Source organism: Vipera berus (assembly GCF_964194415.1).
Source record: "Vipera berus genome assembly, chromosome: 8".
In the NCBI taxonomy this organism is placed as follows: domain Eukaryota; kingdom Metazoa; phylum Chordata; class Lepidosauria; order Squamata; family Viperidae; genus Vipera; species Vipera berus.
Genome location: NC_138211.1, coordinates 1,111,296 through 1,135,856, shown reverse-complemented (window position 1 = coordinate 1,135,856; position 24,561 = coordinate 1,111,296). Strand labels below are relative to the sequence as shown.

The 24,561-nt window shown below is 47.8% G+C and overlaps 1 protein-coding gene across 3 annotated transcripts in view; it reads right to left on the bottom strand.

Annotated features, from left to right (window-relative positions):
* Positions 1-6,383: 6,383 nt before the first annotated feature.
* Positions 6,384-24,561, bottom strand: part of CADM1 (cell adhesion molecule 1) — a gene marked incomplete at its 5' end in the record, with an annotated part of 193,071 nt that continues 174,893 nt past the window's right edge. The window contains 4 exons of one of the 3 annotated variants that reach the window (XM_081333454.1): positions 6,384-6,621; positions 7,239-7,370; positions 14,928-14,981; positions 23,108-23,140. In XM_081333454.1, the coding sequence (XP_081189580.1) occupies positions 6,503-6,621; positions 7,239-7,370; positions 14,928-14,981; positions 23,108-23,140 (338 nt within the window). In that variant the 3' untranslated portion in view covers positions 6,384-6,502. The remainder of the gene's footprint in view (positions 6,622-7,238; positions 7,371-14,927; positions 14,982-23,107; positions 23,141-24,561) is intronic. The other 2 variants (XM_081333455.1, XM_081333456.1) reach the window with 2 other exon arrangements.

The window sequence follows — 24,561 nt, the reverse complement described above, 5'->3', positions numbered from 1 at the left end:
ACCTGTTGGGTTTTGTCCTGCCACAGGGACCACACAGAGTAAATGCCCCCCCCCCAACACTTCTATGACAGTCTTTCAAGCACTGGAAAACTGCTGCTGACCACTCGCTCAATCTTCTGTTCTTTAGGTTACAGGAAAGACCCACTTCCTTTAGCAGTTCTTCACTGGGCTTTGTCATCATCTTTGCTGCTTTCTTCCATACTCTCCAATTTTCCAGGAGCTTCCTTGTATCGTGGCAACCAAAAATGGACACCATATTCCAAATGCAGCTTGACCAGTGAATAGAATCACCACTTCCAGAGTGACTTTGATTTTTGTTTTTCTGAGCAAAGCTGACATTTCCCCAACCTGTGACTTTTAGAGGGACAGAACATTCCACACCAGGCAATTGTTCCTGAATTGGGCACTGCTGGGGGACCAAATAGCCAGTTCTGACATTTTATCAAGCACAGGATCAAGCAGAAGGGAGGGAGGGGAGCAGAAACCCTTGCATGGCAGCATCAGTCAAAAAAGCCCTTTATGCCCATCTGGATGCCAGTGGGAAGGCAGTGCCCAGGAGGCAGGGCCTGGTGGGGCAGCCTCTCCCTCCCGCAAGCATTTAGTCTCCAATCACAGATACTTGGGCTGTTGCCACCTTCACAGTAATCCCTGAAAGACTCTCCCCTCACTCAAATTAAAGTTCTTTTTTTTAAAAAACGGCCAAACACAATGCTTAGTTCCAACTTGTATTTTTAGCATTTAATATGGGAGAGGCAGAGCAGAAGAGCGATGGACATGCTAATTTTTCCATGTAGCTAAAGTCTGCTTTTTAGTCTCTTCCCACATCAGCCCTGGAAGATTGAAATATCAATTACAGATCAATTTTCTCCTTAAGTAAACACTAATGCAGGATAAACAGCATTAGGAGATGCAATCGTAGCATTGCTGACTTCAGGACCGACTGCCTGCTGCTCACAGCAAGTTTAAGCTTGGAGATTAATTAACCTGAGGAGATATCACTTAAGGAAGATTTAAGGTGATCAGGTTTGGGAAAATGAAGCAACCAGGCATACTAAGGAGAAGGCAGCGAGTTTCCAGAAAGGAGCAGTAAGCTTTTGATTTCTTCTCCTGTGGCTGAGGCTCTTGTTTTGGTGGCTTTAAAGATTAGCTTCAGAAAGAGGGGCATCTTCCTTCCAGAGATAAGCCATGGTAAAGCCACAGGCTCTTAAAATAATTCTGGCCCACAATCTGAAGAAATAGGAAAGTGTTTGAAAAGCTCCATGTCAGGACAACTTCTTCTAAAGGAGGCATCCAAGGGCTTTGTGGTTTGTTCCCTACTGAGGACCCGAGTCAATAAGTTTGGCCAAACAGCTAAGTTTCCTTATTGATATGAACAGATATCCACAAGGGAAGGGAGACTAGCAGTTAGCATGAACATCTGGTACTTTACACTGGACAATGTTGCCATCAGCCTATTTCATTGTCCTATTTGCCAACTCAGGAATCCCTTCTCAACCCTTGGAGCTGCAGGAAAGCAGAGACTCAGGCTTTGTGCAACAGACAGCAAATGGTCAACTGCTTGGACATCAACCACAGAGGAGGGCTGCCCCAGTTTGCACAAATGAATATTGACTTTCATTGTGGTCAAGTTAACAATGTCATGTTTGGGACTGGAGTCCAGAGGAGTTGCGTCACAGTTGAGGTCTGCTCCTCAGCATGCACTCAAGATATTCTGGGGACATGGATGAGCGACTGAAACCCAAACCTAAAGATGACCCATTTCAAGAAGACTGCAAATGTTGGGGTGACATTTAACCAATAGGCAAGTCAATTCTATAGGAATTGCCTGGGAAAATAGGCCATGCAGTTAGTTATAGATTTTGATCCAATTCAAGCCAGCATTTCTTCAAGAACACCTCCTCATCTGGAACAAATTAGGAAAGGAATAAGAATACACATCCTGGAGTTTGGCTAGTCTAAAGAAAAGAACAGGGGAGACATGATAGCAGTATTCCAGTATTTGAGGGGCTGCCACAGAGGGGGGTCAGTTATTTACCAGACCACCAGAGGGATGAGAAAGAATGGTTGGAAACTGACCAGATAGAGTAGCAACCTGGAATTAAGGAGAAACTTCCTGACAGTGAGGACAATTAACCAGTGGAACAGCTTGCCTCCAGAAGTCGTGGGGGCTCCATCACTGGAGATTTTTAAGAAGAGGCTAGACAGTCACTTGTCTGAGATGGTGTAGGTTCTCCTGCTTGAGCAGGGGGCTGGACTAGAAGACCTCCAAGGTCCCTTCCACCTCTATTCTATTCTTCCCATGAGTTCAAGTCACTCAAGGATCTAGCTTAAGAAGGAAAGAGAATTAGCAACTATCCAGCTTTAGATCAGATAGTCCAACTGTTTCTAACCAAATAAATATAACTGGTTGCCCCCTTTTCTATCACAGCTCAGCCAATGAGAAGGAAGGGACTGTGACAGAATTAGTGTGCTCAAACCAGATAGTAGAGCAAGGGAAAGATCCCCTTCCTCTTCAGCCTGACACTCAAAAAATGTAATCAGATGAAACTTCCTTTTGACATAAGACAAGATGTGGAGAAAGGCAGGCTGTTTTTTCAGCTGAAAAGAGCAAGATTTCTCCAGAGGAAGAACTCTCTTCTATTGCGTACAATTTTCCCTTTATGGTTTTCATAGGACAGTGAATGAAGGGGCCATTAGAGGATCCACTTCGCCTGCCTGCCATCACCCATGTCTGGGGAAACGCCACCTGCCCCAGACTCCAATGCCCGCCCTGAAGGAATCAGGCCTCCCTTTACCTTCTTCTGAAACAAGACAAGAAATTTCCCCTACGGCTCCATTGGAGAGCATTTCTTCACAATTAACTTAATGGCAAGCTTGAAAATACTACAGCACACCCTTGAGGGAGGAACAATAAGAAAGCTCAGAATTCAGAGGCTGTCCTGAATGCCACAGTGGGAGCCCTGAATGGACAGACCTGTGGGAGAAAAGGTCTTTTGGGACAATTGCTGGTCAAGATCCTAGACAGATCAAGGAAGCAAAGAGGCCAAACTTTGGCTAATCATGAGGTTTTTTAGTGCTGTTGAAATCAGGGGAGTCCCTCAGCCTGAACTTCTGGATAGTGGAAGGCCTTAAAGAAGGTCCTGATGTTGGCACGGCCACCAATGACCATTCACAAGCAATGGGCACTTGGAAGGGGGTCCAGGAAACCGTGGCTAATACCCTCTCAGCTTCAGGAAGTGAGCCACGGAGGACAGGGCCGGGAGCCTCAAGGAGTCAGCAGTGAGAAATAAGCACCAACCGAGGTCATAACTAGTTTTGTAACATTAATTTGTTTTTATTAAGAAGACAGATACTTTATAGTACTTCTTTCTCTTTGTAAAAATGGCATACATGAACCAATACAAAATGTGAATGGGAAGAGATGGTTATGCGTTATCTTACACTGTAACATCATCCATGGACACCTTAAACAGAATCGGCCTAAGGGGGCAAAATGAAAACAGGTCAAAGGGCGAGTCAAGAACAAGCTTATTTGGCATTAACTACACACCCTTCGTTTTCCTCCTCAACTTTCCCTTTTGTTTTGTCTTAAGAAAAAGGAAAAGGGGGAAAAAATAAAACCACATCCGAATGACCAAAGCCCAAGAAACAAGTTTGTTCTTTCTCAACTCCTAACTCTTTGAATCTAAGCCTGCACAAATCAATAGCTAACAATACATTTCAAACAGTGCACAGTACACTCGCAGGAACAACCCCCCTCCCTCCTCCTCCTCCTCCTCAAGAGAGCCTCCTTTCCAGGCGACGGAGGACCACCGCCCATCCTTCCCTGGTGGGGCTGCTCCTTGCAGTCTCTTCCAAGGTGTGGGATCCAAAAAGTTCGCAATCTACCTGAGACGGAAACACCAATCAAAACACGTGAACCTGAGACATCTCAACAGTATTAAGTCAAAGTTACATCGGGAACACGGCACTACTGTACACTTTCCAAAACAAAGATGAGCCGCTCGGCAAAGAGGATGTGCCAGTCCTGGGATGGGTGGTGGTAAAAAAAAGCCCCCCTCCCTCTCGAAACTCGTTCAGCAGCGGTCCGTGGCCGGCCTGCCAGGGTGCCCGACGGGGATCTCCAGCGTTCCGAAGGCTGAGAAACAGGATGGCGTGGTGCAAAACTGGACGGGGGGCAGCCAAAGGCCGGGTTTGGGTTCATGGCTTAAGGATGGCGAGGTGGGGGTGGGGTGGGGGAGGGAGGATGGGAAGGTTCTTTTAAAAAGGACGGGTTTCGCGTGCCAAATTCTTCAGCAAAAGGTTAATGTCTAAATGTTTCTGCCAATAATTTAAAAATAAATATTTTCAAAAGCCTTTCTTTCTTTCTTTTTTTAAAAAAAGATGTTGATGTAAAGAGATGATAGCTTCTCTCCCCCTCCCCCCCCGCCATAAATCTTTGCAAGTTTATAACAGAACAGCCGTACAAATCTATCAGTCCATGTCCTTTGAGTGCTTCCCATGTGGAGTCTTCCCGGAGAGACCCACGTTTCTCAACCTTAGCAACTTTAAGACAAGGTGGACTCCAGCTCCCAGAACTCCTCAGCTAGCACCGCTGGCTGGGGAATTCTGGGAGTTGAAGTCCACTTGTCTTAAGTTGCTAAGGTTGAGAAACGCTGCCCTGGATGACTCGCCCCTTTGCAGCTACGAGATGCTGCCTGCCTCCTCCTGAGCTTCCCAAGAGGGGGGTGCCCACGTTTCCAGCCTTGGGGAAGAGAGGAAGACTGCTCTGCTCTCCCAGAGCTTCAGATTTCCAACACCCCCCAAGAAGACTTAGTGCTAGTGGTCTCCTCGCTATTACCGCCACCAGGCAAAGACTGAGAAACTATGGGTAGGTGGAGGTTAAGCCTGGGGAAGGGAACCAAGACTCCATTCGGAAGCAGCAGTCAGGGAAAAGGAAAATAACCCCTCTCTCTCTCTGTCTCGCTCAGCCTGAACGTTTTGGATTAAGTAAATGAAAAGCTTCTGCGCCGGCCGCTGCGCTGACCTCTGGGGGACAGAGGTGCAGGGGCCGTCCAGCCAGGGAGCGAGGCCTGCTTCTCTTCCACCTCCACCTTTTGTCCGACAACCACGTCCGAAGGCCTGGCAGGCTTCACCCAACCTCTGCCTCGGTGGCTCAGGGTGCCCAATATGGGTCACGTGCCGGGTCTGTGGGCCGAGATCACACCTCTGCGACCTCTGTTGCCAAGTACAAAAGGGAAGATGGGATAAAACGAGGCCGAAAGAATAAGCAGAATGAAAACAGGGCAGAAATTTTTTATAAAAAAAGCAAAAGGGGACAAGCTGGCCGATTCACAGAGTTTTCTGTCTCCAGCATATTGCAGCGATGCTAGGCCAAATTGGGAGCCACCGACGGGACCTTTGGGAACCAAGATAATCGGAGCCAAACTCAACCTTTCCTCCCCCTCGTACGACTCAGCTTTGCCTGCTGTCCCGGAAGGATCTGCCCCCGTCCATTGCAACCGTTTTGGGCAAGATCTTGGACAAGGGATCTGCAGGCTGACCAGACTCCCGGAGTGGGGAAAAGCACGGAAGGAAAGGAGGTTTGGCCCCTAGGCACACACTTTGCCTGCAGGGGCCCAGGTGAGCACCCTCCGGGCTTGGTCCGAAGCAGAAGGAGCCCAGGTGCTCGTCTTTGCTGCCCTGGAAACTGGGTGGGCGGCTGCCCCTCCTCCTACAAAGCCTACCGGTCCAGGCTCTCACAACGAGGGATTAGGATGGATGATGGGTACACTCAGTTTCAAACAATGAAATCTAAGGTGTGCTGGTTCTCCTTTGATGACGTAGTTTCAAACAACAACAACAAAATAGAACCCAGAATCTCAAACAAAAACGAAAAAAGAGAGAAGAAATAGTAGAAGAAGAGAAAAGTAACAGAACCAAACTGAAGGAGAGTTTTAAAAAAAACAAAAAATAACAACCAACCAGCCCAAATCTCTTGCCAAGGGACCCCAGCAGACAATTCCAAGAAAGGCTAGGAAGAAAAAAAATAAAAAGTAAGAACTGTATGAAACTGTAGGTTCTCTCCCCCTCCCCTCCCTCCAATGAAATAAAAAATAAAACAAGGCACAGAATTTTCTGTAAATGATGGAACTAAACTAAATCCAAGCTGAACTTGGCCAGAGAATTAACAACCCAATGATACAGAAGTGTCACACAGCAGTGTACTTTACAAAGAACACTTTTTACGTTGGGACTCCTCAACTCCCACACATTTTGCCAGCCATAAATTTAGAAAAGAAAAAGAAAAAGAAAGGAAGAAAAAGAAAGAAAGAAAGAAAGAAAGAAAGAAAGAAAGAAAGAAAGAAAGAAAGAAAGAAAGAAAGAAAGAAAGACACACAAAGAGACAAATTAAAAAAGCCGTAAGCTGGTAGCAACTTCCAACATCATTGTCTTTATCTTCTTGGAAGGGCCGGGAGCTCCCTCAGCCCCGCCGTTGGGCCCCTCCTGGAACAAGGCGGCTCTAAATGAAGTATTCCTTCTTCTCCTCAGAGTTGTTCTGTCCCCCCTCGGCGTTGATGATCGCAGTGTCGGCATCCGCTGCATCGTCAGCTCCTTTGGCTTCATGGGTGAAGTATGTACCTGCACCAAGGAGAGAGGCCTCAGGGACCCTGAAACCGAGGCTCAGCTGGCGCTGGACTCCGGCTCGGCTCTCTGGCTCTGTTCCTCCTAGACCTGCTTCCCATCTTATTCCTCACGCAAGAACTTTTGGTTCCTCTACAGACGTGGCTCCAAGATGGGACTGTATGAACTATCTTTGGGGGAAGGGAAAGCATTTTGAAAAGCTCTTAGCCCCGTGAAGCTCCTGCACACATTTTAAGGAATATCTAATATGCAGGGCAACATCTGCTCATCCAATCAGAGTGAGACCTCCAAGCCAGCTGGTTTTGTAGCCTCCATGATCCTTCATTAGTTAAAAGGTCCCCAGAAAAATTGGACTGGTCCTATCAATAGACCAATGGCATAGTTGCTTCAGGCATCCTGAGAGGGAGGACCTCCTACCGCTTTTTGCTTCTGGCTACAAGGACTTCTGTCCAGTCCTGGGAAGAGCTTTCTTTGACGGGTGGAAAAGCGGGGAAGAAGCCGAAAACATGATCCTCCCCCAAGCCCATTAAACAGGCAGGGAGAGGACAGGGGGTGCCCAAGATCCCTTCTGCCCTGATCCCACCTTTGTCGGCAAGCGTTCCCCTTGCACTGACCTTTGTGTCTTGCAAAGTACCGCCCCAGGATGATCAGGAGACACAGCATTGCGAAGACCACCACAGCCACGACTCCTCCGATCACCGCATGGTCCACCGCCGTGATGGCGCTCTCTTCTCCTGCTCGAGAATCTGCCACAATTAGAAGATGGTCAGGATGGTCCCTGGCAAGCTCAACCACCCTTCCTCGCAGAGGCGTGACTTATTTTAGACCAGGGGCGTCCAATTTTGGCAACCTTAGGACTTGTGGACTTCAGCTCCCAGAGTTAGGAATTCAAGTCCACAAGACTTAAATTTTTGCCAAGGTTGGACACCCCTGTTTTAGACCAAGAGAGCCCCAAATGGGCCGCTGGGAAGTGGCACAGGCTGCTGGGCACTACTGGAACGCATCTGGGTGGTGGGAACCAGGAGATGCCAGCAGAAGGGGAAGCAACTGGAAGCATGGACACATTTTGGGGGGCAGCCTTCCAATATAGGGAATCCATAACTTTTAGCTGCTGTCCCACAAGAAACCCCCCCCTCAAACGAAGGCCAAATTTCTCTGAAGCAGCAATAGGGGGGCAGGATCTGCTACCTTCTCCCCTGTCCAAGGGGGTCGGTGGGTGGATGGGTGGAATTGTGGGTGGGTCAACCCTGAGCCTCTCTCTGCCCCACTCCCCATTCTGGGAGATTTCAAAACACGCCGTCAACCTCTTCTGAACTGAAGACGAAAAGCAATCATTGCCTATTGCTTTTATTTTATTTTTTTAACATCTTCCCTTGCAATTAATTTGCTTTTACGAGCTGCTCACTCTCTTCTACACCCCCCCCCAATGCTTTCTGTCAGAAAAGGAATGACTCGCTGAGCTGGGGAGAAACTGCAGTGAACCCCGAGTGAGCAATGGCCACGTAAAATTAATGTATAGCAATGTAAACAATTTTAATTTAGGGACTCAGCTTTAGCAGCCCTCCGTGCAGCTCTAATGGCAACCGAGATTTATAAGGGAGCAAAAGACAATTATTCTCCTGTTGATTAATACATTAACATTTTGGAAAGGAAGCTCAGCCACGGTCGCTGTTCCCCACCTCTTTTTTTATATTATTATTTTTTTGATTGAGTTTAACCGTGACACCTCCATTAAAATGATTTACTGGCCGTCCCTTACAATTTAAGCACAGCAGCAACCGAAATGGTAAAATTCTTTTAACTTTACATGATTTGTGAAGTCCGATGTGAAGGATTTGCCATTTAAATCTTTCACGACAAGAAACGCCTGGCCAATAAAGCACCCCCCCTGCCCCCCCCAGAGAGAAATGCGTTTCACCAGGAAGAGCCGGTTGTGCAAATTTTAACCCATTTTTAAGAAAGATTGATCTCTCCCCCAGTGGCTCTTCTCGCGGAGGCCTCGCTCTCTAATAATATTTGAAGTTTATCGATCAACTGTGCAGCTCCATGACAGCTCCAGGTAATGGGGCTTCTTGGAGAAGGAGAGAGGGCAGATACAAGGCTTTCAGTTGGGGAAAAGGATTTACGATCCCCATGGATAGCATCAAATCTGCACCACGATTAAACACTCAAAGAGCCAAGTAAATAACTCCTGGCCAAAAACTGCTGTAAAAGGAAGTTTAATTTAAAAATATATAGTTCCAATTAAAAGTCCTCTGGAGACCCCGTTAGATGCTGCCCAGGCAAACTGTCTCCCTGGAACAGGAAGAGCAAAATCCTGGTTGCCACCAGGGCAGAGAGGAGGAGACAGGTGAGGGCGGCAGCCACCCCCACCTGGAGGGCCCCCGGAGGGAACAAGGCCGCCCCTGCCGTGGGCCAACCCCCCGCCTTCCGCCCGGGGCAAGGGAAGAGAAGCCCTGTCTTGAGCAGGGCACCTAAGACCGTCAGCTCTGCAAGTCTCATTTTCACATGCCTTAACGAACCATTGGCATGATTTTAGTCACATCTATCTCATTTGACACCACTGGCCGTGGTCCTCTGTCCCAGAGTCCAGAGTGCTGCCTCCGGGGTGAGTGGGAGTTGCAGAAAGGTTGATTTTAGTTATCCTCCCCTAACCTATAGTGGGAATGGCTTACGGCAGGTTCACGCTGCTCTGCTCTTGGTTCTAATTTAATAAGCAACATCTAAAGTTGTGTCATGTCCATCCTCCTCACTTTGGCCAGGCATTCCCCCCCCTCCCCCAATTCTACCTGTGAGCTTTGGCTCAGGTGGGAGATAGGAGGACCTGCTGGGACAGAGCAATTGGGTCCCCCTTGGCTGCTTTTTTTTGGGGGGGGGGAGACTCTGTGCTTTGCTGGGGGTTGCCGCCTCTGCCGAGTGCCCAGAGCCAAGTGTCAGTTGGTCCCAAAGGTGCTTTTTCCAAAAGGCAGCTGGACTTTGTTTTTTTTCCCTTTCAAAACAGTTCAGTTTATGTTAATGGGGAACTTAAGGCTCCAACCGCAAACATCAGCTTCTCCCAATTCAATTTCTTAACCCTCATTTGTGAGTGAGGGTTTATGGATGAGGACAGGCTTCAAGGCCTGTAACTGAGTTCCTCACCGAGACCCTGGCCAGCTTAAAGCCCCTGGGGCACATCCAAGCCTGGGAAACATCTACCTGGGTGGATTCACAGGCAGGCATGGCCCAGCTGTGTGTGTGTGGGGGGGAATTCTAGATGCTGAAGCCCATCTTTTAAATGGAAAATGCAAACTCAGAAGATTTATGGACAGTTTAAAAACCAATCACTGATGATCCTGTTGGATCAAAAATTAAAACTGGAGTGAGCCTCTTTCTGGCATTGTGTTTATGTTTGGTTGTGTACCCATGAGCGTGCACACACAAAATTGAATTGGGCTATTTCTATTTCACTATTTGTTGGGGGTATTTTGAGTGTCAAAGAAGATTTATCTGCTGATCAACCAGGCAATTTGGCACTTGGAGTCTCCCCCTGGCTGTCCAGCTGCCTGTTGATATGTCTAACAAAGCACAAAATGGAAGCCGTTCCGTCTTAAGAGGGGACCGTCCCTGACTGATGAAATCAAAAGTGCCTCCACTGAACAATTGGGGGAAATTCCCGAGTGTCCCGTGTGAAAACTATTATTTGACCTTAAAAATAAGTGGCAGCTGAAAAGGGCTGTCCCAGTTGACCTCCTCTCTTAAGAGGAAGACAGAAGCAGAGAGGTGCCAGTTCAAAGCTGAGCGGGGAAACTTTCACTGGCAAATTCTGAGAAAATGCCACGTTTCTTGCTAATCCTAATGTGTTATTCTTTCTGACTTAAGGTTTGCTTTTCTCAGCACCAATTCAATTACAGATGCTACAAATCCTTCTGACATTTAATTCCTTCTTGTCAGACAGAGCAGTAAACGTAGATCCATGCACGGCTTTTTCATTAAGATGTTAATATACACCTTAGCCTGCTAGCATTTCTGTCCAGGTGCCTCCCAGGAGGAAGTATGGGGAACTGAGTTAGACTGTGCCCAGTGCTCTCTGCCCAGGGGTAAAATGGCAATCAGCAAAGGGAAGGGAACCCCATGCTCTGGAGGGGGAGGGCACCTACTCTGTGGGGCAGCAGTCTATGCCATTCACCAACCCCCAAATCATGCAACTTAAGCAACTACTGTGCAATGGGAAGAAAACAAATCTATCTTCAGCATCAGACATTGATTTTGGGGGGGCAAGCCACGAGGACCCCAGAGAACCCCCTCTGCAAGCTTCCTCCAAGACCTCTGACTTAGTAGCTGGACCATCGGCGGTGATGATGATGTCTGGTCCTGAGCTGCAGCTCAGAAGAGCCTTGTCCAAAACTAAGAGATGGTCCTCAAAACTGGACAGCATCAACACAACCACTGCTTTGAGACTATGAAAATTGTTCTCCTATTTAACTGAGGATTGTTTAAAATCTTGGCTTGGCTTAGTACACTAATTTTATCTTCTGTATTATTGGAATGTCTAGTGCAGAGAAAAAGCATATACGGAGAATTGTCTTCTGCCAATACAATTGTGATTTCCATAGGAGACATTCTCCGTCACTCAAGGTTGAACTGTGGGGTCTTTGGTGCTCTCTGAGCACAGCTGTTTGCTTGCTGGTGTTTCTTTACCTAACTAGGGAACATCATCAGTGCAAAGGAGGGTGTGTGTATAAAGAGTGCGAAGTGAAAACCCCCACACTCACTAGCATTGATGGTGATCCCTAGTTGGGTAATGAAAAGTCTGCAAGCAAATAAGTAAGCTCAGAGGGCAGGCACCAACGATCCCACCATTGTGATCTGGCCTAATGAAAAGGTTAATTGACAACATTTTAGTGATAGGCTTTCCATTACAAATTGAAAGTTTTTTTTTTAAGAATATATGTTGTTTTCACACAGACACTCACAAACCCCACTGCATTTCAAAAACTGACATAATTGTAATGACCCAGGCACAAATTTGTACAATCTTAACTACACATTTCCAAACTTTGGAAGTTTAGCAATAATACGAACCATGAGTTATCTCATTTACACCCAGAATTTAAGCTGAGATCTCAGAAACATGTTAGCTCTTCTAAGATTTCAGCTTAGCCATTCCATTTTCTTCACATTCTACTCCCAAAATTTAGCCCACAAAATTCTGCAAATAAGGATGGGTGAGAGTGTGCTTAGAGCTGCTTTACAGAAGGCCCATTGCCACTGGTGAAATCATCTGAAAACATGTCAACTTTAAGAAATCAACGTTGTTTATGCACAGCCGAATGACAGGTTGCAAAGAATCACCTTCTTGCTAGAGGAATGGGATGGAGGAACTGTTATGCAAACCACTTGAGGAGAAAAGCAACTGCAGCTGAATGAATGCTGCTTTCCCTCCGCGACCACTTTCTCCTGCCTGCCCAACTGCCCAGACCTCCTTTGGCATCCCCCAACGCTCAAGAGCTTTCTCCTTCTCAGAATGAAGCTGGAGCTAGCCACATTCTCAGCGCAAAGAAAATGGAGGACAGGATCTCCTTGCTTTATGATCACAGGAGACAAGAGAAGGTTCTCCTAATCAGAGCTATTAAGAGCAGGCCGGGACCCCAGGGTGCCCGTGAGCACACCAGCATCCGCCGGGTCACTTTCTGAGCAGAGAGAGGAAGAACAAAGTTGCCCGCAAACTGGGTGCAAAGCGCATCAAGGGCTTCCAACCATCTTTCCTCCCTCTTGCTCCCCATAAGCTGCGCACAGCTTGGCCATTGCTGTTGCTGTTTTGAATACCCAGGGCACAATAGAAGCCGAGCACTCAAGGAAGCCGGGATGTTTTATTGCTGTGATCTACCTCTTGTGCTCCGCAGGGTCTCATTTCCTCCTACTAAGTTATGTAGACCCAGGTATTAAAGGGTTCTCTTTAGGGAACAGGAGGGGCAGCACCAGACCAATCGGCCTGAAGTTCCTCCCAACCGCATTTATGCTGTAAAAGCAAAGGGCTGATGGATGGTTACCGAGTGGGCTCAGCATGGCTGTTAATTGTGGCAAATTTAGATTTAAGGCTCCCTCTTACAGAAGTTTTAGCAGCTCCTGTTGTAAAGGAAGGTTCCAAACTGCCATTCTATTGCACATGCGTCCCCTCCCCTCTGGCCTCTCTCTGTCCAGGCTGCAGGGCCATCCATCAGCATCAGAAATGGGCAAGGCCAGGAGCCATGCTCAGAGGATGGGGCAGCGGCCTCCTTCACCCCTGCAGATTCACTTTGGTTTTCCCATCACCTTCACCTCTGAACTGCAGTCACCACCACCGGAAATGCCCAAAGGTGACTTTCTTTTGTCCCCCAGCAAAATCTGCCTTGCATAATGGAAGCCGGTGGCGAATCAGACTTTCCAGGAAAGGCTGCAATTGAGACAGGGAGGACTCGCCACCTCAGAATCTGGAGAGAACGGAGGGGCCAAGGCACACCCCAACTGCAGCTCTGGCGTTTTTCCTTCCAGCGTGACCCAAACACAAACCGCTTCACCTTCACAGCACCAACTCCACCCAACTAAAGAAGGGGCAGCCTCGCTTCAGGCAACGCCAAATCTATATTCTTCACTTCCTCTAATGCAGGGGTCTGTGCTGGCTGAGGAATTCTGGGAGCTGAAGTCCACAAGTCATAAAAGGGCCAAGTTTGAAGACCCCTGCTCTAACAGCTGCAGATCTCCGATTCTGCCTTGATGGCCCTCGGGAACCCCTGTGGGAATTGAGAGGGATGGCAACCTCTACCTTCCTGCAACAGATTAACGAAGCTGGTATCCAATCAAAATTTGCACCAGGGGTTCTCTGGGTTTCTTCAGCAGCCTGACAAAAAGAGACCTAATTCAATCTCTCCGTCCCCCTGGAATTCAGAGATGGGCTTCCAGAGATCATCTAGATGGCTTGGAGAAGGAACTTCTGCAGCTCAGGATGGCTGTGGCACTCTGGTCTCCAGAGGAAAGTCTTGCTCTCTCGTGTGGCTCAAAGCTTGACGGACGGCCCTCATTTATGGTGACAACTAAGGAATGCTTATTCCCACGATAACAATCCGGAAAGGGGATGCGGACCCTCGTGGCTCCCTGATATTATTCATCAGCCCAGTTTATCCCCTCACCTTCTCTAATTTAGCGATGGGCTATTTAAAGCCAGAGATTGTCTTGTAATATAATTGAATTTGGTCTCTAATTTAAGCGAGTGAAATTCAAGGAGTTCATCCTTCCCCAATCAATATGTTCCCCTTCAGTGACCCATTTCAAGATAGCTTCATAAAAAATAATGTATTTTGTTTTAATAAATTAAATCACTATGACAGGTGCTCAATTTTTATTGGCTGCTTCTTCAGACATCTCTTTTCCAAAGCCATGCTTGCAATCAATAGTAATTGATTAATCAGCATCCCCTATGAACAAAGGTGCTAATCAGTTTTTGATTAGTTAATCAAACTACACAGGTCCCTTTTGATTGTGCCATGCTCTACAACCTGCGGAAAGGGAAGGAAGCTCTGGGGCTGCATAAACAGGAGCCCGCTTAGTCTCTACAGAAACTGGAAAAGAAGAGAAGGAGAACCATCTACCAGGCAGGAGAGAGGGGAGGCCTTCTTAACCTGGGCTGGCAGCTGCTGATGAGAAGATAAAGCACAAAGCAGAACAGGCTGCCTGGGGGGGGGGGGCTCCCGCCCTCTGAACTACAGACTCAGGGCAGCCTCCTGTGCAAAGCAAAGGGCAGGCGTTAAGGTGGGAGGGGCGTTCTTTCCTGGCAGACGGGCCACTTGCTGTAAAGGAATAAAGTCGGGGAGCAATTAATGTGCAGGCAAGGAACCCCCCTCTTCTGTTCCACTAATGGGACAGGCGGCCATGCCAAGCCCCCCCCCCCATGCAGCAACCAGGAGGCTGTGCTCAGGCTCCCTCCCTCTTATGCCTTTGACAAAATAATCCACATTTCAAGGGAAAGGTCTTCCAATTAGGAATTAGAATCCCCCCTCCCCTCAGCAACGAAGCTCAGAGCACCACTCCCAATTTGCCCCACCTCTTAAACCTTCTGGCCACTGTGGCTGATGCCCCCCCATCTTGGGCAACCGAGGCTGCTCGGCTTCTGGCAACCGGGAAAAGGGAAAGGTCGGCTTGGGGTGGGGTGGGGGGGGGAAGACGGTTCCTCCAACTCCAAAGGCCCTTGATGCTGCGGAGGGTCACAACTGCGGGGTGCCGGGAGAAGCGGCCAAATGCAAAGAAGGCGTGGAGCAGATGCAGACAGCCACACGGAGGCCAGCCCTTACCTGAGAGATCCCCATAGTCCAGCTCTTCGGCAGTATTGGGCAACTGAGTAAAGCCTTACAAATAAAAACAAACTCATTTTTCTCTGGGTTCCACAGGGCAAGAAAAACAAAACACTTAAGAACAGAGGAGGACAACAGTCCCCGAGAAGTAATTTGCCATCTGACTCGAGTCTGCCTGCCAAGGAGGCTCCTCGAACAATTTCCATCAGAGATACGTATGTGTGTGTGTACATATACATATATAAACACACATGCAGGCAGATCTCTTGCGTCTTTTAAATCTACAAGAAGACCAGTACAGTGTCAGGAAAAAAAATCTTGGTCTGCTCTATTTGAAAAGCACAAAACGTAAAGGGGAACATTCAAAGCCACTCACCCATAAGTACATGCACAAAGTATTTCCCCAACTGGTTTACTGCAAAATTTCCCAGGATAAAGGGGAACCGCCCCATGTAGATGCTTAACAAACGTGGCATTTTTTTCCAGGTTTCTGTATACATGTCAGTCTTGTGGACAGGCTAGGAATATTATTCTCTTAGCAATACGGAGCTCTGCTGGGCTGTATTTTCAAAACAACAGGTTTATAGTTGGGATGTGTTGGTGTTTTTATGGGAAATGTTTTGGAAAAATCACTGAGGGTCTGTTGCTTAGAAAGTCATCTCAAAGTTGATAAAGTATGTGCATGTTTTTTTGTTGGGGACGGGGTGGTGGTCAGAAATTTCCTTCAGCTTTCCTGAAACTACCTTGCTATGAAAACCTGAAGTATGCCTGTTTAGACAGGTGTCCCTTCGCTAGTTTTAAAATGGCCGTTTGATGGGGGTGCATTTCAGCTCAAGGTTATGGAAGGAAGAAGAGCACCAAGGCCTGTCAATCTCCCCTCAGACGATGCATCTCTCTGGGGACAGAGTCAAGGCCAGGAGAGGAAAAACCCTGGGAGAAGAGAAGGTGGATGACAGAGTCAGTCACCTCCACCTCGGCCTCTCTTGCCTCAGAGAAAGAGGAACATTTTGAGGGCATGTTTTGAGCTGACAAACGACAGGCGACTCTTTTCCGTTTCCTTCCAGTTCCCACCTCTGCCACGTTCAAGTTGGACCGAGGAGACCTTCCCCCTTGAACTGAGGCTGGCTGGCTAAGGCAGCGCCATCTCTTCTGCACAATGTGGGCTGTCAGCTGATTAACTCATTTTTTATTTGGGTGCTTTGCTGGCCATTCAAGTTGCAGTTGCTGAATTGCAGAGTTAACTTCAACAGAGGCCTCCTCCCGGCCACTGAACGTTGTGGGAAGACTAAAGGAGGGCAGCCATCTATTCCGCCACTGGTTCACCTGCCTCTGCAGCCTTGTTTACAGCCAAATGATCCTCCTTTGGGACAAGCAAGGAGATCCTTGACTTCTTGCGGCTTTCTGCACTGTGGACAGCATTCACATTCAGGAACTCCCGTTGACCTCAACATTCAGCTGTCATCTTGGAGAGCAGCTTTATAGACGGACACTCTAAACTGTGATCGTGAAGCGCTCTAGGATGGTAACCCCAAACTCTAAGAAGATGCATCAGCCGCAACTGACAAGAGGCCCTCCACAACCATTTCCCTGACTGGTGAAATCAGGCCACCTTACAATTCTGGTGTTTGGAGAAAGATCTTTGTAACTTCAGCCTTCGGCACTGCTGTGAAATGAGCGGACCTCCCTTCCTGCCGAAGACTATTGTTAGCCCTTACAATGCTGAAGCTCCTGGAAGGGCCGAGGAGCTCTTTGCTCAGCACAAGGTAGACAGAAACTGGCAGACTGTTAATAAGGCGTTCAGTACAAAAAGAACAGCGCACTGAAGACTCAAGTGTTTCTGCCTTCACAGGGCCGATTCCACTGGCGAGAGCAGAGGTGCACTGAGCACAGGTAGGTTTCAGTCCATCTGTACGGGTTGGGCAAACTTGGCTCTTAGATGGTCCATTACAACCAGTAACCCCAGTGCTGTCCATCCTACTGGTTCTGGCTTCTAACTAGCTTCTGGCATGAGACGCAGTTTGGGTGAGCTAAGCACCAACAGCAAGTAGACTTGATCAATCCCCTGTTTAAGAGGAGAAAGCTTTAAGATTAATGAACTATTTAAATCTACAGATTTGAAGCAAACTAACTTAAGATCACATTAGCTTCAGTTTGTTTTCACTGTCAGATTTTTTCCCCTGACCATTAAAGGGGGCAAAGCTGCATCTTTTACAAAGCAAAGGAAATGGAATACTTAAAACGTTTTTCACATAAATGTCAACAAATATTTGGACAAATAGTCAAGAGGGATCTTAAAAATGTGTCACACAAATGGCTTTTTTAAAAATTCACTTAACTATTTAAAGTCTTTGTGCTTCGTTTTTATAAGGAAGCATTTGGATACCTTCTGGATAAATGAAAACTAACTTTCCACTGCTGATGGTCCTTTCACCATATGGATTGAAAGTGAAAATCAGCCGAACAGGGAGGGCAACCCTGGAGTGTTTGGACTGAAATGAGAGAGTGGTTTTCCTTTTGCAGACCCATGTTTGCCCAGCCTCATTCCTCTTGCTTCCAGAATCAATCAATTTTCCTTCCTTTAAAAATTTAAAACAAAAATTAAGAAAATATTATCCTGAAATGTGCTTATGGCATAAGTCTGCAGAGCTATTAAATAATGCAAATACAGTTATTCAAGTTTCCAGACAGGATATAAAACAGCTGGATAACATCTCAATAAAAAAGTGGCCTTGATGGGACACTGCCAGGAGACAAGCCATAGGTTTGAACATGAAGGTGCCCCTGCTTAGCCTGAATAGAAATTAGCTTTGATGGGAAAAATGCAAATGTTGTGGGGCTGGAGGGTTGGATTGGCAGAAATCAAGTGATCACTGAAAAATGATAAATAGAAAATGACATCTGAGATTTAAAACCAGGACTTTGGGGCAGCTTATAACTGTATAAGATGCAATGCAAAGCAGAGTAGTGATCAATTAAAGAAGTAATCTATGTCCCGATTTAAACAGGTACTACTGCGTATGGTACCTCTGTTGCTACTTAATTCCTGAAGGCCAGCTGGAGAGCCAAATCTCCACCCGATTCCAGGTGGCCAACAGGATGGGGGTCTGAAGGAGAGGAGCTGCTGTGGAGAAGACCGGCTGGGGGGTCTCCCTCCTGCTCTACCACCTGCTTGGTGGGGGCTCCTAGCAGACATTCCTTCCCGGAGCCACACAGGGCTTTCTAGGTAGTGACTGGCACCTGGAATTGCACTCAAAAGCCTACGACAGTGGAGGTGTAACCCGACTAGTGTGACTGACCACTAAGAAGCACCTTGGACTAGCTGAAGGGTTTTTTTTTTATGGGGAGGGCGCCTTCAAGGGCGGCCTCACGCAGAGTGAGTTCCATCACCCTAACCTGGAGATCAGAAGGGCATCTCCCTTTTCAGGTAAGACCACAGTTGGTGAACCAGCTGAGGCTCTACCAAAGCTCCCCGCGACGTTCTCCACGTGCTCTTCAAACCAAGCCACGAAATCAGGAGGACTCCCAGATGATAGACCCGCACAACCCATCAAGAGTCTAAGATGCTGCAGTCAGGCGGCCTCCACATTGCAACAATAGCTCCTTCTTCTTTGGATTGAGTCATGCCCAGGCAAAGTGGGTGCTTGGCATTATGTATCTAAGCCACTGCAGAGCTGTAGCTCCACTTAATCCCCACACCCAGGTGGCCCTAGACAGAATAAGGCAAAATGTCACCTTCATTTCTGGGTGAACATCCCCAAGGGAAGTGCAGGAAACCAGTCCTAAGCCATTGCCTTCTAAGCTGCTCTGGAAGTTCTTGTCTATAAAAAAGGGCAATATGTAACCACCTCAACCCAGAATGAACGATGCTTGTAAAAGGCCACTGTGGATTGTTTCACTTTATACTCATCTCGATGACCTCCGTTCATTCCGCCGGGACCTGAAGACCTGGCTCTTTGAGCTCTCTGGCCCAGGCTGAGAATTTTAATTTTAGTTTTAATCTTAATTTTATCTGGGGTTTTACTTATGCAGGGAGGAATATAATTTTTTTAATCTGTTTTTAACTTTTGTATCTCTGTTTTTTAATCACCCTGTAAACCGCCCTGAGTCCTTCCGGAAAGGGCGGTATATAAATGTAATAAAATAAATAAATAAATAAATAAATTTGCCAGCTTATGAACTTGACTAAGTCTGGATTCAGCCTTCAGTCTAGAGCACTGTGTCTCCACCTTGATGACTTTAAAATGTGTGGACTGCAACTGCTAGAATTCCCCAGCCAGCCAGCTACGCTACGCTGGCTGGGGAATTCTAGGAGTTGCAGTCCACACATCTTAAAAGTCATCAAGGTGGAGAAACACAGCATCTTCCTGTCTGATTGGTGATGCTTGATCTTGCTGCAAAGTTTCTATGTTTGATTGGACACAGCATTTTTCATCTTTCCTCGCCCTACCTTTTTTTAATAAGGACTTTTTCTAAAGGATGGTCTATGACGTTATTATGGCCTGTTGTAACTGCTGAATTTTAATGGGTTGTGTTCAAGACTGTTTTCTGCAAAAAAAAGCCAATTTGTGGTATTTTAGATTTTTTTTTTACACAAGCCCAAACACAATTTGCAGCATGAACTTCATTTCCCTGTCTTCTGCTCCTTAGTTGGCTCCATCAGCTTGGAGAATGGATGACATGGAGTTTCTTCACTCCCTTACGGAGTTCTGTACATTTTTTTATATAACTTGTGCTGACTGAGTGGGTGGGGGAAGGTCTGCTGGAACACTAAATTTTAAAGGGAGTGGATTTATAGGCTCCGGAGGTCAGGAGAGGAGGACGCTGGGAGGACCTCCTAAAGGCCATAATTAATGGGCGTGATTGAGGGAGAGGATCGCATGGCCCTCCAGCAACCCTCCAGCACCCCTAACAGGGTTTCTCCACTTTTATGGAGGGGGGGGCTGCACAGATGCCTGCCTGCCTGCCTGGGGTGGGGGAAGACTACACCTGGCCTCGCCACAGGGAGCTCTGGAGAGCTCCGGGTCTATTTCCTCTCTTTGTCACCGGCGTCATTGAAATGCAGATTGGGTTTTAAAAGGGCTCTCCAGTTCTCATGCAGGCACGGGGGAGGGGGGGAGCTGAGGATAAAGGGCACATGAGCGCCATGTGCAGAAAGAAGAAAAACATTCCAGAGGGAGAAAGTGTCACCGGACCTTTCTAGGAATACTAAGTATGTTCTGGGAAGCGGCTGGAAAAACAAGCCTTTCTCCTTGTTCAACTGGTCTGGGGGAATGAATTTATCCAAAAGGGCATCTGGAAGACAAGGGAGAGTTAAGCAGAGAGGAGAGTTCAGAAGGGCAGCCGAGGCCAGAGCACCAGCTGCCGGGAACATGCTTTGACCAGAGTCCTGGCAAGGCAGCCAGACGGGAAGGGGCAGAGACACATACAGAAATCTGGAAGCTTAAAATCGTTGGCATTAGGTAGAGGAAGAAGTGAAGCCTCCGTGCTTTAAACTTGCCATGCATTGCTGTGGGTCAGTCCTGTGTTGTGAGGGAGGGTCTGGGTGGGGTGGGGTGGGGCGGGGGGGGCTGCAGTTCTGCATGCACTCCACAAACTCATCTCTTCTCTGGGACAGGTTCCCCAAAGAGGGAGGGAGGGAGGGAGGGGCAGGGCCAAGCAGCCTGCTCGGTTCCAGATACCCTGGAACAGGCGCCTTCTGGGACTGGTATCGAGCGGGGCCCGCTTTGGGAGGAGCCCCCTAGTTCCAGGGCAGGGCCATGCCTGTCATGCATTTCTCCCCATCCACAGACATGCTGATGCTTTATTTGGACACTGGTCAGAACAAAATGGCCATCACACACGAGAAACACCCGATCCACTTCAGACACACTCCGGCAATGCAAGCTTGGAAGGAGACGGAGAGGAGCTGCAGGGGGGAAAGAGCCACCTTGCTAAAGAGGGTCTCAAGGAATCCCCCTCCCCCCTTTTAAGGCAGAAAGCGCAGGATAAATACGTATACAAATTGGAGTGATGGAACTTTGGCCAATGAGACTCAAAAACAACGGACTCTACCTCAAAACAAAGGGAGCCTTCCTGCTCCTTTTCCTTGGATCTGACGTTTGTTTTCTAGGGCGACGATTTACTTTCCAGGATAAAAGTCTCCCAAAGAGGCTTTCAAACAATGTAAATGACTGCAAACCAAGATATTATTTAAAGCCAAAACAGAAGATTTCCAGGATCCTTGCTGGGGCGAGGATGGGAGCTCATCCCTTTGCATGGCGCTCAGGTCTCTTAACCCGGGCTGCCAGCTTTCCAGCTGACAAGCCCACAACCATGGATCCATCTATTTATTTATTGAATTTATATGCCTCCTATCTTGCTATCCAGAATGATTCACGACACACACTGAAAATCTCAATACTGGGATTTTCAGATCTAACTTGTTTTATTCTCTTCTTTAACTTTATCTAAAATATTTCTTTGCCGCTGCTGAAAAGAACTCCTCTTTTGACGGTGGGAGCATAGAAATGGGCCCCAGATGTCCGGTTCCCAGGCTTCCCAACTAATCTGGACCTCACTGTGGCTTACATTATGAGGCACCGTCAAATGAGAGGCAATCACACTGCACAATTTGTGCTGCTGTACGTAATGGCAACTCTTCAAGAAATAATGGCTTTCTCTAGAAGAAGCAGCAGGCAGTTACTGGGCAGGCTAATATAACTCCAAAAGGAATGGGCAATGAAACATCGCTCTTTCTCCATAATGCCAAGATGGTCACAAGAGACAGTTGCAGACTTTTATGGAATTTTGTTTTCTGTGGATAAACCTTGAAAAACTTTGGTCCACCAGTAGATAATTTGGTACTTTCCTGGATTTCCACTCAAACTGTCAGATGCAAACAATCAGAGGCACTCATGGATAAGGAAAAGTCAGTAACTTCATTGTCTAGCACCGAAGTTACAAGAATCCCACCAGACTGCTTGTCTTCCCCTGGGAAGGACCAGACAAGGCTTCATGGATCTGGGGTGGGGTGGGGTGAGGTCAAGCTTATGCTGCTTGTGACTGTGCAAGGACTCCAAGCTTGACCTCTCCTTCCAGGCTAGCTAGCAGTTTCCTAATACAAAGCAGGGCTAGCTAATTGCAAAGACTGAAGGGACATGTTGCTTAAGACTCTAGGCAATCATCATGAATTTTCAATCTTTGAATTGAATGATCAAGATGCACGGAACATGCATCTTTCCCGGTAAAATAAAATTGGGGACAAGCCATCATTTAGAAGCAGAGCATAGCTTTGCTAAAGACCAAAGCTAAATTTCAAGATCTCTAATAGCAAATGCACTACTTAGAGGAGTACAGCAACCCTCCTCTGACCAGCCACCTGTATAAAGGCAGCTTCTGATGAAGTCAACAATGAAATTCTGCTGGACCAGCTGATGCGCAAACTCCCAGGTCTGATCAGGATTCTTAACCTGTACATAAACCACCTACGTTCTCTTTTATTCTTCCTGGCAGTTATTCTAATGACCCGCCAAGCTAAGTGTCTCTTAAGACAGAAGGGGAGCATTTTAAGCCATAAATATAGGGAGGCTTATCTTAACTGAAGCACAGTCATCTTAATGACATAAAGGTCATTTCCCCAATATATTTTTCACTCTGGCTAAGACCCCAATAGTCATCCCATTTTGAAAATTGACACCCGGGTGAGGAAGCTGTCCAAGGATCAATGCGGCAGCGGAAAGAGAAAGAGAGGTGTCTGGCTTATCGGTCCTGATCCAGGGATGGCAGCACGTGAGAGCCAGCCTGCTGTTGAAAGATTCAGGTTATGTCACTGTCATGGGGATATGAAACTTTCACACTTCTCTGGCAGACTTCAGGAAATCACCGAGACATGCAGAGAGGATATTAAAAATAAAAGTGGATCCCTGGTGTCTTTTCTGCTCTGACATCCTGATGCTTCTGCCGAGGAGGGGAGATGGTCGTGTGGAATGCAATTAAGGGCCTGCAGAAGAGACCAACCCGGACCCCCTTTCAGGCCTTAAAAGTCAGGAGAGGGTCTGAGACCAGTCCTTTTGGGAAGGTGGTTTTCCCCTGCCACAAATTCCTCTCGGCCCCTCCCCGCTCCTCGCCCTCCTTTTCTCCCAGGCTTGCCTTGCCCCTTAGCTCAGCAGAGTGAAAAGAGAGAACAGGAATGCAATACCAACCGTGAACTGCCGGTTCTGTCGCCGCCGTTGTGTCTACACACGGGAACAGAGTTTGGAGGAAGGGAAGAAACAGGAGGTACAGCATGCAAAAAAGGGAAATGGAAAAAAAATGGAACAGATCATATATGAGAGCAAGCTTTCCAAGAACATTGCGTGACAAGCAATCATAAAATGAAAGGTCAAAGCATTTGAAGTGAGTTGCACTGTTTTAAGAGTCATGCCTTGCGCTTTTAAGCCGGGAGCCTAGAGGATGGGGGGGGGCAGTTAGAAAGACCCCTGGGCTGCTTGGCTTCCAGAGGCTGGCAAGAGCGCTGCTTTCTGGCGGGGCGCATGCAAAGCTGAAGAGACCCCTGCTCCCCCCAGGGAAGCCGAAAGCGGCCCCAGATTGAGACAGCGGGGTGGGGCGGGGTGCAGTCCTCTGAAGGCTTCGTACATTCAAACATTGCCTCTGCAGGTGGGGCCTCCCTCTGTGCTTGACTGCTGGAGGGTCCATGGCCTCCGTCCCCTTCCCCAGGTGCAGGAGCAGCAGGAAGGAGCCCACTGCGGCCTTCTTGCCGCTGGAAATCCAAGGCTGTGGTGGGAGAGAAGCTTTGCCTCCAGCAAGCCATGTAGAGATGATGGAGGGAGACAGCAGAACGAGCAGGCGCCATCTTGGCAGAGGGAAAAGAGAGGGGTTCTTCGAACACCCCCTCCGCTCTCCAACCTTTCGCCATTTTCCCATTACTGTGGTTAGCAAAATGGAGCAGGGCCAGAATTCTGCGTCTGCTTGTTAAAAATGACAGGTCCATATGAACACCAACCTACACACGCCCCCTTCTCCCAGAGGGGGTGTGTGGCTGAGCGGAAAGGGCCACTGAGCCAGGCGGAAGGGGTTCAGATAATTGTAAATGTTTCTTGGGGGGGGGGGCTTTGTTCTCCAGGGACCAGGCCTCCCTGAAGCTAAAGGGGTCTTTATGCCCACCCTCCTGATGGGCCTGTAGCTCTTTTGGGACTCGGCAGAGCAACCCCAAAGACTGTCTGGAGTTGGCTCAACATCAGAGTTTTTGAAGAGTTGCAGCTTATGCCAGAGGTCGCGCTGGCTTGGCCCACCTTGATGGCCTAACCCGAACCCTAACCCATCCTTCTGCTCTCTAAACCCCAGTCCTAAAACATCACAGCAGGAACCGGAAATGGCACGGGCTGTTTCAGCCGCACGAAACCCCTCGGTGGTCTTCAGCAGCATCTCTGCTCTGTCGATGCTGCTCTGTCGGCTGACGTTGCCACCCGACACAATCCTGATTCCCTTGCGCAGGTCCAAGGATCTGCTGAGGGACCCCAGAGGCTTTCTCTAGTCAGCAGAGGCAATGTTGAAATGAAAAAAAGCATGTCTTTGTGCAAAGTGCTGCAACACACAACTGAGCTCCCAAACGACCTGCCACTTCAGTAAGCAAGGGCAGGGCGGTGTTTCTCCACCG